Here is a 14,745-nt window from a genome sequence, read left to right as displayed (position 1 = left end):
TTTCTTTTTTCTTGCCTGAACATAGGGTTTAAAGGGAACCCAAGGTAAGAGTGCGATAAGGAGGCTGCCATATTGCCTGGCTGTCCCCTTGGTCTTGTGTCTCTAATACTTTTAGCCATAGACCTATGCGGTGACTCAAATCTGAAAGGATTAGCCACATGCTTGTTCAGGGTTGTAACTCTCACACTATCGATGCCAGGACTGCCAGGCAACTGGTATTATTTAAAAGGAAATAAATATGGCAGCCTCCATATCCGTTACGCTTCAGGTTCTCTTTACATAAGGGCATTAGATGTGATGGTTATGGAAGGAAATCCTGTATGATCTGTAGAGAGAGTGCAGAGGACTTCTTGTTGTGTATTGCCTCTTATCCTCAGCTAAACTATCCTACTAGTAATTACCAATCCCTGATCAGTTCTATAAAAAGATAATTATCATTCTTATCATAAACATCCACGTTACTTACGCGCATCGTCCGCTATGTCTTCCTCAGGATCGTCATAACTTCCGAAATCCAAGGCTTTTTCCAAGTCTTTCTCAAAGTCCAGCTTTTTGGGGAAAACAGTAGACATCGTTAATGTTACTCCACCTTCTAAAGATATCATCTTTGTATGCTTCATGTTTCTTTAACAAGTTGTATTTAAAGATGATGAAGAAGTTGCATTTAATAATAGCTTGCATGCAAGTTGAATGCAACTTGGAACTGAGACAAGCGGTCATAAAGAAGCTTGTTTCTTTGGTCCTATTCCAAGCTGCCTACAATTGGATGTACAGTTGCATGTGAGACACAATTATTAGTATGTCATTGAGTGTGTCTAGTTGTATTGCCCAGACACAGGTGAGATTATATTGGCATGTCCAGGTGTGTATGGTGCCTGCGTCCCCTGCCATCGTGGCGAGGCCTGGGGGCTATGTTGGCCCACTCCTGTGTTTAGAGGCTTTGCAGCGGCGGGGCACAGTACATTGCCTGCGTCCGGTGGCAGGACAGATCTGCCTGACTCCTCTAGTGTAGCAGTGTGCAGTGCTATCACTGTACAGCTCTCAATGTCACATAACAGGCATCAGGAGCCGCATGGTGATAGACTGCATGGTGCCCAGCTACACTAGAGGAGTGAGGAGGACCTCTGCTGTCACCAGAAGCAGGTCATGCAAATGCTCTGCTGCAAATGCTCTTCCCAATTAAGGCTGCTTTCACAGGGGGACGCTACAGGCGCACGTTAGTGCAGCCTGTAACACAGCCCAACTCACAGTAATGAAAAATCAATGGGCTGTTCACAGTGCCCATGTTGCGTTACACAGTAACGCTGCACGTTCAATGAAAGTGCAGCATGCTGTGCGTTATATGCGGTTTTAGCAGTGTTAGACTGTTTGCACATGCTCAGTAATGTTGGAGGAAGAGGGGAGAGTCCGCTATTGTGCCTAGCCACATGGCTAATTAATATTCAATGCACTGTGTAACGTCACCTGTTTACTTCCTGGAGTGGCCGCTTTGTGCGGTGATTGGCTGGACCACGTGATGCGGAGTGTTCCGATCACGTGGTCTCCACAGTCTTTTGACGCATGTGCCGTTTTCGTTCTTCCAGTATCGAACGAAAACGGCGCACCAAAAGACGCATAACGCATCTCTATATAGCGTCCAACTTTAGCACCACCATGCGTTGTGTTAGGGGCACGTTATGCGACCTTAACGTCCCCTAAAACGCAACGTCTTGGTGTGAAAGAGCCCTAGAGTATGTGACCAAAGGTGTGTGTGTGTGTGGGGGGGGGGGGGTGTCTGAAGATGTTTGCTGGGAAAGCTATAGTTAAGCCCCTGGCGAGCAATCAGGATGGCTGAGTGGCGGTTTTGTGGCGGTGCGGCGTCGTGTCATCGGGGGGTGTGGAAACATTTAAAGAGTTGCTTTTTTTTTTAAAGTGATCGCTGACATGTACATATATATGGATATACATGTATATATCCATATATATGTACATGTCAGCAATCACTGTACAAAGAAAAAAAAAAAGCATTACTTTAAGTTTTTCCACACCCCCTGATGACGTCACGCCGCACCGCCGCTCGGCCGTCCTGATTGACCGCCGGGCATTCCTGGAAGAAGAGCGAAGCAGAAGGGGATCCCGGCGGCTGGCGGGGGGGTTTGAGATGCCTGGGTCCTGCTGGCAGCGCCAATCGGGCGCGGGACCCAGGAAAGTGCAGCGTGGCGGATTTGGGCCAGCCCGAGATGAGCTCGGGAATACCGTTCTGGGTAAGTGAAACCCAGCCCGAGCACAGCTCGGGAATACCGCCAGGGGGTTTAAGTAATAAGGAACATCTCCCTCCAGTCTACTTAAGGTTCGTTGCTAGAAAAATAACATGCTGCCCACTTCTCCATAGGAGGAATAGCACAAGGCAATGCATCATACCAAATAATCCCTCCCCAAGAGGCAGCCTCCGTAGAAGCGCAAATAGCGCGAAACGGCCGTCAGGCCCTGCACCACCACCCCTTGCACCCACCGCACCATCCATCTGTTATCAACGGTATGTGTCTCAATCAATTTTTGTATGGACAAATGTGTTTTTACCTTCCAATGAATATGGAATAAACATGTATGACAGCAGTGCCGGCGCTCTTTTCCCTCTCTCTTCCATGTTTGCAGACTGTTTAGGCCTGAGCACGCTGAGAACGCACAGCGGATGACACATACACTTTAACATTGGATCAAGCTGCCCTCCCCCTCCTCTTTTCCTGGATGGTAGACGGCTTGCTGTGCCAGCATCTCTTTCTCTCTATTTACCTTTTGAATGTGTCTTTGCAGTAAACCAAGGGAAACTATGGAGTACAGGTGTCAATCTCCAGTCCTTCAGGAACACATCCATGGCAGTGTTAAGCATGAGAAATGTGTCCTACTTGAACCCCAACTTTCTTGATTCAGTCCTATCAATGAATTTAAGATGTGCAAAAAATGTGTGGCCCTTGAGGACTGGAGTTAGACCTCCCTGGCCTATAGAGTAAAAAAGTAGTTTTAAGCTGTAGACACACTATGAGCACTTTTTAAAATGCTTTTCTGACCATCAGCACTTTCTGAGCATTTTTTTTTTTTAAACTCCCCCATTGACTTGCATTAAAATAACAGTAAAATCGCAAATTTTCAATAAATCCGCAATAGGCAATTGTACAGCGATCTTACCACAATTTTAATGCAAGTCAATGGAAGTGCTTTTCAAAAAATGTTCAGAAAACGCTGATGATCAGAAAAGCACTGAGAAAGTGCTCATAGTAATCTACAGCCTTAATCAGTGATTGAATCTTGTTGACCATCTCTACTGCCCACTTTATTGAACTTGCTGTGGAAAGAGATAGTAAAAATGTGTGAATTGTTGCAGTACCACTTACGGCCAGCAGGAGGGCTCTTCCAAACTTTATTTTTTCTCTAATTAATTCTTTTCTACACTACATACATTGTTTTATGTACTCACATTAGACGTCATGGTGCTGTCAACTGACTATTTCCCCGACTGTTTCAGCGGCCAGCGAGGGCTGTACATAACACAAGGACTCAGACCTGTACAGGGAGGAATGACAGGATCAGATGCTTGATAAAGCAGCAAACATTCTTTTAGGCAGCACACAGTACATCTGAAATATTCATAGCTCACGTTTCATGTGTATTTGGAATCCGGATAGTTTTATCATTTTTAGCAAGAAACATATAAGGCACACTCTGCTCTTTAAATAATGTTAATTGTGTTCATCAGCAGGGTCAGTGTGAAATCAAAAACATTTACATAGTGCGGTACCCAGGGTGGCAGACAGCAACACATACAAATAGGATGGGAAACACCATCACACTTTATTGCTGTCCCTGGGACCCAGGAGCGGACTTTGGACAAACAGTTTGGGCCACCTGGTCCTCTTCGCTCTCCCGCCTGCCTTCCTGGTATACACGCATCCCTGTATCCCCATCCTCATTCGACTGGTGGCATCTTTGACAGGAGGGAGGTTTTGGCACGTGGCCAATCAGGCGGGGTGCTGGCACCAGACCAGCCAATCACAGCTGCCAACTGCTCCTTTTTGCTAATTGGTGCTGAATGGTTGGACGGGGGCATGGCACAGCCATTGGGCCAATCACTGCACTCTATCAGTAGCAGTGACATCTTATAAGTTGCGTTCTCTAAAGTTTGCTTCAGGCAACAGAAAGTCGATCACTGGCCCTGCTGGGACCACCAGACCTTGGGGCATTGCTCCACATACAATGAAATGGAAGAGAACGCGTTCTGTAATGGTAGTGGCCTGAGTGAGGGGGAAAAATTACAAACGTAGCCATTTGTTTCCAGGACAGGAAGCAGAGAATCTCCCCAGTGGTAACATAAGACAACAGTAAGAACCTAAAGAGGACTCAACTATAAAGAAAATTGGCGGAAGTACATTTGGTTGGTCCAGTTTCAATGTGCATGACATTTGCATAGTAGCTGGAATTCTTATCATCTCACTGGTCATCTCTATCCAGAAGGATCTCCTCGGTTAAAGGGACACTTAAGCCAGAAATGAAAAATCCATTTTACTTTCCTTGGGCTTCTACCAGCCCCCTCCAGACGTCTCGTGCCCTCGCAGTCACTCACGGAGCCTCCAGTCTCCCGCCACCAGCTAATTTCATTTTCGCTGACAAGCCTGGCAACGCGCATTTTTCTTTGCGTTCCCGCAGGGGCTCCTCTAGCCATGTTGTCACTCCAGGCGAGAAAATCTGTGGCGCCCCCCACCCCCACCCCCATGGCGCCCTTCCATGAAAATAATCATAATGCGGCAGCGTTTCATCAGAAAATTTGCAATGCGAGCAGTGTTTCACCAGAAAATACACGTAATGTAAGGCTGCAGAAGTGAGCTTACGGGCTGTGCTCCAGTGAACACCTGTTCACCACCTGGGGACACAACATCTGGTGGGGGGTGACCGCGGTCCCCCCTGCACAGCACTCATGCCCGCTTGGTCGGCCTGGCACCCTCTACAATGGGTCAGAAGGAGGCACAAAGGGTGACAAAAGGAGTCACGGGGGACTAAAGGAGGCACACAGGGACAGAGGACTAAAGGAGGCACATGGGCACAGAGGTGGCACATGGGGACTGAAGAGGCACATGGAGACATAAGGAGGCACAAAGGGATACAGAAGGAGACACAGGAGGACAGAAGGAGGCAGGGTGGGACTAAAGGAGGAACAGGAGGGCAGAGGTAGCACAAGGTGACAAATAAAGGCAAGGGGACATAAGGAGGCACAGGGGGACAGAAGGAGGCACAAAGGGCACAGAAAGAGGCAGAGATGGCACAAAGGAGAAAAGGATGCACAAGGCACAGAGGTGTCAGATGCCTGCAACTTACTCTAAGTAGATTCAGCAGAAGCAAGTAATAGAACAGCCACAGGGGTGTGGCTTAATTTGGGGGCGGGGCTTAATTCTGCAACATGGCGCCCCCCAGGACCAATGGCACTCCAGGCAATAGCCTGCACTGCCTATGCCTAGAGGCGCCCCTGCGTTCCCGTCTGCAATAGCATCCTGTGCCTCTGCAGGACGCTATTGAGGACAGGAACATGAAGGATATGCGTGGCTGGGCCTGTCAGCGAAAACAAAACCAACTGGCGGAGGGGGACTGGAGGCTCTGTGAATGACTGAATCCCTTTAAAGGCACCTAAATTGTATACAATGAACAGAGGCGCCAAAAGTATAAGTTAGATTAAATGAGCTTAAAAACCAACTTAAATGGCAAAATTGAAGGAGGAAGTGGTGGTCTTACCTCCCTCAAGCAGACACGACAACGACTGCGATTCAGACAGTCAAACACATTTATTAGGAACTCCAAAAAGAAATGCAACGCGTTTCGCAGGTTCAACCCCGCTTCATCAGGCAATATAGGGAGGAGTATCAAACAATCTGCACAAGGATTCAAATTAAGTGCCTCTGTATAATAATTTGAATCCTTGTGCAGATTGTTTGATACTCCTCCCTATATTGCCTGATGAAGCGGGGTTGAACCTGCGAAACGCGTTGCATTTCTTTTTGGAGTTCCTAATAAATGTGTTTGACTGTCTGAATCGCAGTCGTTGTCGTGTCTGCTTGAGGGAGGTAAGACCACCACTTCCTCCTTCAATTTTGCCATTTAAGTTGGTTTTTAAGCTCATTTAATCTAATCTTATACTTTTGGCGCCTCTGTTCATTGTATACAATTTTGAGTCCACCCTTGGTGGAGGGTTGCTACCCTTTCTTCCTGTCTACAGAGAGCGACTTCTTAATCCTGAGTGGGGTCAGGACAATCTCCCCACCTGCCTTTACAGTGGTTGCCTGCTGGTTACCCTGACTTGTGAGTATTTAGCAATACATACTTATTGCCACCTTGTCCAGTACGAATTACACTATTGGGGCTCTTGGTGTTCCCTGTTTTTATCAAAGGCACCTAAATGACTGAGAAACTATTTGCTAGTCTGGTGATGCTGGACTGCATTACAAGCACTGTTTGAGAGCTGAACAACACCATACAAACAGTGAAGCATGGCGGTGGCATCATAGTATGGGGCTGCTTTTCAGTGGAAAGAGCTGGAAAATTAGTTGGGGAGGCTGGTCAGGGCAAGATAGTGAGATGCCCACCATGCAAAACCTGCTCTACAGTATTCGGGAGCTTAGATTTGGAAAGGTTCACCCCTCAGCAGTACAATAACCCTAAAGACAAAGCAATCATAATTCACATAAGGGACAGCTCTGTGGTTGTAACAAAATACAAATAATAATTTTAGAATGTAATTGTCCTCCACTGGCTTCTTAGCCCACCTTAGCTCCATATTTTTACAAGGGTTATAAATATTATTTTGAAAACAATATAACTTAGGTATTTTACATTTAAACATTTTTTTACATTTAAACTGAAGTAAAGCTTGGTGAAATTTGCCTTCTTAAAACAGAAGGAAACTTGCAATCATTCAGCTATAAGTGAGCATTTGTGGTTACCCACAATGCACCACTACTGAATAATATGCAAATTATCCCTTTTCGCCCTTGTAAGCAAGACAAGCATCCTGAACCGCTGGTGTATAGCAAGCCTATAGCTTAAAATATTACACAGCCACACCAACCCCACATGTAGACAGCCTGTTTCGGGCTTTTGGCCCTCATCAGTACATGGCAGGGATTGACATGTGGGGTTGGTGTGGCTGTGTAATATTTAAAGCTATAGGCTTGCTATACACCAGCGGTTCAGGATGCTTGTCTTGCTTACAAGGGCGAAAAGGGATAATTTGCATATTATTCAGTAGTGGTGCATTGTGGGTAACCAAAAATGTTCAGTTATAGCTGAATTATTGCAAATTTCCTTCCGTTTTTAAGAAGGTAAATTTCACCAAGCATTGCTTATTAGTAGGAGGGCTTTTCGTGTCTCTCCCCCCTTCCCTTATACATTCCTAGTGGTTTGGGTCACCCCTAGCTGCTTGGTTACTCTGTTGTACTGGTCCAAGCCCCTATCCCATACAGCCATATCAATCCCTGCCATGTAATGATGAGGACCAAAAGCCCTAAATAGTCTGTCTACATGTGGGGTTAGAGTGGGGCTGTGTAAAATGTAAAGCTATAGGCTTGCTATACACCAGCGGCTCTGGATGCTTTCCTGGTTTACAAGGGCGAAAAGGAATAATTTGCATATTCAGTAGTGATGCATTGTGGGTAACCACAGATGTTCACTTATAGCTGAAGTATTGCAAGTTTCCTTCTGTTTTAAGCAGGCAAATTTCACCAAGCATTGCTTATTAGTAGGAGGGCTTTTCGGTCTCTAACCCCGCTATACATTCCTAGTGGTTTGGGTCACCCCGAGCTGCTTGGTTACTCTGTTAAACTGAAGTAGAAAGCACTCTGCACTCTGAGCAGCCATTCTGTATGAAGAGTCTCTCGGTGTTGTTGTTGGATCGCTCTCCTCCAGAACCCTCTGTGCGTCACATGATAAGGAGGGAACTCCCAACTACGTGACTCTCCAGATAAGCAGTGGTGGAATCCCCACCACACCCAACGCTTTCCACTACAGAATGTTCAAACCCTTCTTCACAAGTCCTCGATTTTTGACCTTTGATAAATATCTCAACTTTGGCCATAACCGCAACAAAAATGGAGGCACAGCAGGGTTGTTCCTGGCCAGCTAGTAACATTTAAAGGGGCACTATGGCGAACAATTGTAACATTTTAAATATGTGCAAACATAGACAAATAAGAAGTACATTTGTTTTCCAGAGTAAAATGAGCCATAAATTACTTTTCTCCTATGTTGCTGTCACTTACAGTAAGTAGTAGAAATCTGACAGAAGCAACAGGTTTTGGACTAGTCCATCTCTTCATGGGGGATTCTCAGCAAGGATTTTATTCTTAATAAAAATATTCTCTAAAAAGGATTTAAACAATGATGCTGGCCAGCTTCCCTGCTTGCTACACAGTTTTTTTGGCAGTTGGACAGAGCAACTGCCATTCACTAAGTGCTTTTGAAAATCTATAAATCTGTGAGAATCCACCGATGAAGAGATGGACTAGTCCAAAACCTGTCGCTTCTGTCAGATTTCTACTACCTGCTGTAAGTGACAGCAACATAGGAGAAAAGTAATTTATGGCTCATTTTACTCTGGAAAAAACATACTTTTTATTTGTTAATGTTTGCACATATTTTACATTTTTAATTTTTCACCATAGTGCCCCTTTAATTTTGTCATATGAAAAAAAAGCAATCTGTTTACCTGCAAAGTATGGATACAGAGTCGTCAAAAGGATAAAATAATCTAAAAAGTTTAAAACATGAGGACGCAGTGGTGGACTTACCACCTCCAAGCAGACACAAAAATTGCCAATGTATTTGTCAAATACAACAAGTTTATTTACATACTCCGGGGGAAAATGCAACGTGTGTTTCGCAGGTTTGATCCTGCGTCATCAGGCAATAACAATGGAGCAATAGCATATCTGTTTTCCTGCAAGGGCTTCCTGTTTGTGCTGTTTTGGTAAATCTTTTTTACAGTAATGACAAAACACCAATGGTGAGGAACTGCACAAATACATGAAGCCGAAGAAATCACTATAGTAAAAACGCAAGTCCGTTCAACTCTTTGCAGCAGTGACAACATTCAGTCGTTGATCCCTGCAGAGCACCAGGTGCATAATATCAGTGAAAGCCAACAGCGATGTTATTAATTGGCCTATTCAACCCGTGCCATACTTATCCACCAACCTTTCAACCATGTCTCACCCTAACCTCACCATCTAATCTATAACTAACTTGCAATTCGCCGGTGAGCTGGGCACAGGTTGAGCCGATTGATGCCTCTCCCTTCTGCCTCTCAAATTCCCAGCAGGCACATTTCCTGACCACCAGAACTATTTGCATCACTTTGACCTCCTGTAATCAAGACCATTGTTTTGGAGGTACTGTAGTCCTAAAATTGCACAGACAGGTCCTGGGATGTAATTAGGATCCTTCAGAGGGATCACAGGAGGGCCCAGAGCTGTGGGGGGCCCCCAACTACTAACCTTCCCTTCCCCCGATACAGGGAGGACTATTCTTCACATTAGGTGGTTTTGTGGCTACACTTGTTATGGGTTTGACGATCATGATGGCCACGCTAGTTGTATGATCCTTGTGAGATTGGCTCAAAGGCTGTGAAGGGCACCAAGGGAGCCCTTTGCTACATTGATTTTTTCATTTGGGACTGTTATTGGCCTGAGGAAGCGGACTCAGACCTGAGAAACACGTTGCCTGTGCTCAAATAAAATCTTTTGTTGTATAACAACAATTTCGTCATTGAGGTAAACTACCTCATTCCTTTTCGATTTTAAACTGCTTTTAAAAGCTTTTATCTACCAGGGCGCCTCTTTCACCCTATTGTGTTTTGTGATCATGCCTTTATATACTTTAGTTTTATACAAATTAAGTATAAATCATTTGATCAAACCTGGGACACTAGAAATAATGTACATTCACATTTCAATTCTAGAGCTTATTATATTAGTGCAGTGAGTTGCTTTAAATGACTGTCATGTGCATATTATTTATTAACTGACTAACCTAACCTAAATTATTTCATACATGATCCCCGCACTCTGATTGGTCCAATAGGCGGTTTGTCACTTGAGTACAGACTGATGACATGCACATCCCTAAACCATTTGGGCCCTGGATACATGAAGAACTTGCTGCAACTGGACCACACCTCTGATCAGCAGGATCCATAAACTTGGTCACTCCCAGAGTACACCTCAAAGCCTTTGGAGCCAGAGCTTTCTGTCATGCTGCTCCTACCCTTTGGAATTCCCTACCCCACCCAGTAAAGACAGCCGCATCATACTCTGTGCAATAAACTCCAAAATTACTGCGGTATCTAAGCAACTCCTTTTTCGTAACTTACTATTTTATGCCAAAAAAACTCATGATCCTACACTGGAATCAAACCAATCCGCCCACAGTTGCGTGAATAGCTATCCTATATTAACAAAGAGCTCCTCATCCTCAAAGAGGTATACGAAAAACGTGGTGCTACTAAGAAATTCGAAAAAAAATCTGGTTTCGTTGGTTAGATATAAATGATATTGACCTCAGTTTAAGTGTAAGATCTCTTTTTGATACAGCCGTGACCAGGTAATCCAACCTCATGCTTTCCTTATGGCCCATACTCACGGGCAACTGTTTTGGCCTGTCGCCAGCACACAGCTCGTCGCCAGGTCCCTCCGCATACACACGGCGGAGGGACCTGGCAACTGATGCGGCGGAAGCTGTCGCTGTTGCGCCTCCCCCCGCCGGAAGCCCAATGGATACTTATCTTGTTGCTGTCGCTAGTCCGCGTACTCACGCGGACTAGCGACAGTTGCGGCGGAGTTGCGGCGGCGACTGTCGCCAGGCGATTAAGCGGTTCAATCGCCCGGCGACATCAGCGACGAGCGACAGTTCGGGGTGCGCGCCCGGGCAACGCCGCATACTCACGGGCGACCTGTCGCTGCAACGCGCGAGCCGCGTTTGTTGCGGCGACATTTGTAGCCCGTGAGTATGGGCCATTAACTGGGGAGGGGGGGGTGGGCACTCTCTGCTGCAGCAGTACTGTATTGTTGTATTGTTAATGTTTTATGCCGACTGTTTCGGCATTTGTTGTACTATAAAATGCAAAACTCAATAAAATTTGTCATTTAAAAAAAAAAAAAAAAAGACAGCCTCATCCCTGGAGCTATTCAAATCCAGACTGAGAAAGCCACCTGTTTAGCCTGGCATTTGGGGACTTATAGAATTCTTCCTTTGTACCACAATTTACCAATCAACCAATTACTGGTCTAAACCATTCTTTGAGTCTAACGGGAGAAAAACGCATTACAAAAGTTATTTGTTGTTGTTTCATTCATTCACCCACACTACCGGTACATTGTAAGCCATGATGAGGTTGTATGTTATGGCCCATACTCACGGGCAACTTTTTGGCATGTCGCTAGCACACGGGAGCGTGTGCGCGACATGCCGGCGACAGCTCGTCGCCAGGTCCCTCTGCATACACACGGCGGAGGGAGCTGGCAACTGATGCGGCGGAAGCTGTTGCTGTTGTCCCTCCCCCCGCCAGAAGCGCCGTCTATTTGTAATTATGTTGCTGTCGCTAGTCCGCGTACTCACGCGGACTTGCGACAGTTGCGGCGGGGTTGCGGCGGCGACTGTCACCAGGCGATTGACCGCGCCAATCGCCCGGCGACATCAGCGACAGGCGACAGTTTGGGGTGCGCGCCCGTGCAACGCCGCATACTCACGGGCGACCTGTTGCGGCGACAATTGTAGCCCGTGAGTATGGGCCATTAGAAAGCGCAACTGCTTCCCAGCCATACACAGAGCCAGGCATATTGGTGTATTGTATTCTCCTAGAGCAGGGGTAGGGAACCTCTGGCTCGGGAGGCAGATGTGGCTCCTTTGATGGCTGCATCTGGCTCACAGACAAATCAGTCGGGGTGATTCACTAAGCTACAATGCTCAAGCAGCGCAGCTTAGTGTGGCAGCGCAAGTAACATTTTCAAAGTAGGCACGCTACTGCTGAAGGATGCATCACTAACTTACTCGCGCTCCCCCCAAAATCTAACGGCCGCTCCAATTGTCCCACCCTGGACCCTGTCAGGTCCAGTGACTTTGTAGGACGAGATCCCCGCACTTTTATTGGCCCAATAGGCTGCCTGTCACTTGACAGGCTGCCTGTTGGGCCAAAGTGCGGGGATCTCATCCTACAAAGTGAATCAACCTCCAAGCCAGCTAGCTAATTGTACAAGCTGTTAGTCAGTATTCCTCCTGTCGGGGAAATTGTGGATGTTGCTGAAACCCAAGAGAAGCTGAAGACATGTGTGACACTTCCGCTGCCTGGCAGATCAATTGTATACACATCACCATGGCAACAGGGACATGAGCCCTCTGCTGCGCATGCGCACTGTCCCAGTTTGAAACATATTGTATGGTTCTCACAGAATTACATTTTAAAATATGTGGTGTTTTATGGCTCTTTCAGCCAAAACGGTTCCTGACCCCTGCTCTAGATCATCTTGGATTCTTCACTGATAGTAATGTGTCCCAACACAGACCCTTTTTATGACACCATGAGCCTACATGAAAGCATATAGTTGTAAGGAGATCCTTTTGGATATTCTGTATGAATGGTTCCCTGAATGTAATATCCAGTAAGAAATAATGCAACATAGAGGGATCCATACAACATTTACAAAAAAAACCAAAAAACATTCAAAAAAAAAACATTGTCATTGGAGAGGTGACTTTCTGTGTATGTAATTCATGAGAAAGAGACCTTAGTGTGAGCAAGCTATCGATATCCCTATTGATGCTGAATAGTGAAACGCTCAGGTGAGACACTAGCAACACCTTACAGGATTGTTACGTATTGCACACATTCTACTATTGGGGGACCCTTGGCTCTGGGATCCAAATTATTTTGGACTTTACTGTTATCCTAGGTATTGGATGTTTACACTTAGATGTGTTCTTGTTTATGGTTAGATGGATTGAATACCTATTAAAGTGGACTCAAATTAAAAATACAAGATTTCAGAAATAAAATCTATTTTCTAACTTATAATAGCAGCCTTTTTTTCAGCTGCATGATGACAAATATAAGATATTTTACATTTATTGGAGGAACCCCTCCCTTCCTTTCATATTGCCGGGACTGAATCCGGCAGACTGGTGGAGGAGATAAAAAGCAAAAACAAAACACAGGATGCTACTGATGATGTCACAGGGGAGGTGATCTCAGCTTGTGTGAGATTTCACATAGACGACGCCCCTGTGAGGGAGGGTAGCTGATGACAAACACACCCATGATCTAAAACCTCCTACTAAGCTCAGAAGTAATGGCTGCCACCTGTACAACCCTAGTTATGAAAAGAGAAGGGTGAAAAGCATGCACTGAAATGCTCATAGGCTTGAAGGAGTGTTTATCTTTGTATGTGTCAGAGTGGTGCAACTAAATATTCTGAATTAAAAAAAAAAAAGTTTAGTTTGGGTCCACTTTAAGGTGGCCTTTTCAGGGCCAGTTCTAGATTTTTTTTGCTGCCTGAGGCAAACTTGTGAGGTTGCGCCTCCCCCCCCCCCCCCCCCCCACCCAAATTGGAATCATCGCACAGTACCAGACAATTTGCACCGCAGGTTATAGCTGCAGTACGCCGCCCCCCCCCCCCCCCAAAAAAAACCCCTCAATATAGGTAGGTAGCCAGGTTGGTATAGCTGCCCCCAGTATTGGTAACTAGTTGCAGTTGCCCTCAGTATTGGTTGACCAGGCACTCTCTTCACTTCCAGTTTATGCCTGGTGCTGCCCGCAGACTTCTGTCACCCGAGGATGTTGCCTCACTTGGCATCATGGGCGGACTGGGCCTTTAGCCATTGAGGGAGGGTGGGAACACATGAGGCAGTGCGTGAAAGTTAGCGTTTTGCTGCATATGAGTTTGTGTGTTTTCAGTGCGTTTTGTGTGCGTTTTTAGTGTGTTTGCGTATTTGTTACGCACATGCAATGTGTTTGCGGTTACTGTATATTATGCACATATGCATTCTGTATGCATTTTTGATACGCGGTTTATGCTAATCACTAGGAAGTGGAAGTACATCATCAGATTTGGTTTAAAAAAAAAAAAAAAACGCACTAAAAATGCACTCAAACGCAATACCTCTGCATCACCATTGACATTCATTATGTGCGTTTTAGATGCGTTTTGGAAAAATATGCAGCAAGTCCTGCCCTTTAAAAAAACGCACATTGCAGAACGCAAACATATGCGTTTTTCCATGCGGCCCATTGACTTGCATTATGTGCGTTTTCCACAACGCTAGCGTTTCTGCCTAGTGCGTTCCTACCCTGAATGCTCAGAAATTACAACACTGCCCATGAGACTGATGGTTTTGATTTGATGAGCGCTTCCCTTTCATATTTGATATTTCATGTGCTCTGCAAAGCTTATAATTGGGATTTTAGCAGTTGGTAAGCCTCTTTTTATTGGGCACAGTGTTATCTGAACATTTGGGTGCCCTGTATCATTTTTTGCGCTAGAATATTGAGGGCCAGATTTATCAAGAGTGTCTGAGACAAAATATCGGTAGGTTTTTAGAAATCCGTGCAGAACTGTCTCAGGCATCTTAAGAAATCATTAGACAGTGCAGATTCCTTCTAAGACTGTTGTAAAATAGGAGGAGTTAGGAAGGTCTCTCAGGCAGTGCAGTGTGTGAGGGGAATTGCTGCTGCTGAGGTAA

At 45.5% G+C, this 14,745-nt stretch overlaps 2 protein-coding genes across 5 annotated transcripts in view; one reads left to right on the top strand and one right to left on the bottom strand.

Annotated features, from left to right (window-relative positions):
• Positions 1–14,745, top strand: part of RUNDC3A (RUN domain containing 3A) — a 183,380-nt gene that overhangs the window by 15,039 nt on the left and 153,596 nt on the right. The gene's annotated exons all lie outside the window — the stretch shown is intronic.
• SLC4A1 (solute carrier family 4 member 1 (Diego blood group)) overlaps positions 1–14,745 on the bottom strand; it is a 184,421-nt gene that overhangs the window by 142,308 nt on the left and 27,368 nt on the right. The window contains exons 2-3 of the mRNA XM_068263166.1: positions 3,455–3,540; positions 467–548 (exon numbers count right to left, since the gene is read on the bottom strand). Of these exons, the coding sequence (XP_068119267.1) occupies positions 467–548; positions 3,455–3,466 (94 nt within the window). The 5' untranslated portion in view covers positions 3,467–3,540. The remainder of the gene's footprint in view (positions 1–466; positions 549–3,454; positions 3,541–14,745) is intronic.

The sequence above is a fragment of the Hyperolius riggenbachi genome, chromosome 12, assembly GCF_040937935.1.
Source record: "Hyperolius riggenbachi isolate aHypRig1 chromosome 12, aHypRig1.pri, whole genome shotgun sequence".
Classification (NCBI taxonomy): domain Eukaryota; kingdom Metazoa; phylum Chordata; class Amphibia; order Anura; family Hyperoliidae; genus Hyperolius; species Hyperolius riggenbachi.
Note: the sequence above shows the minus strand (reverse complement) of the source record. Positions and strands in the feature narration are given on the sequence as shown.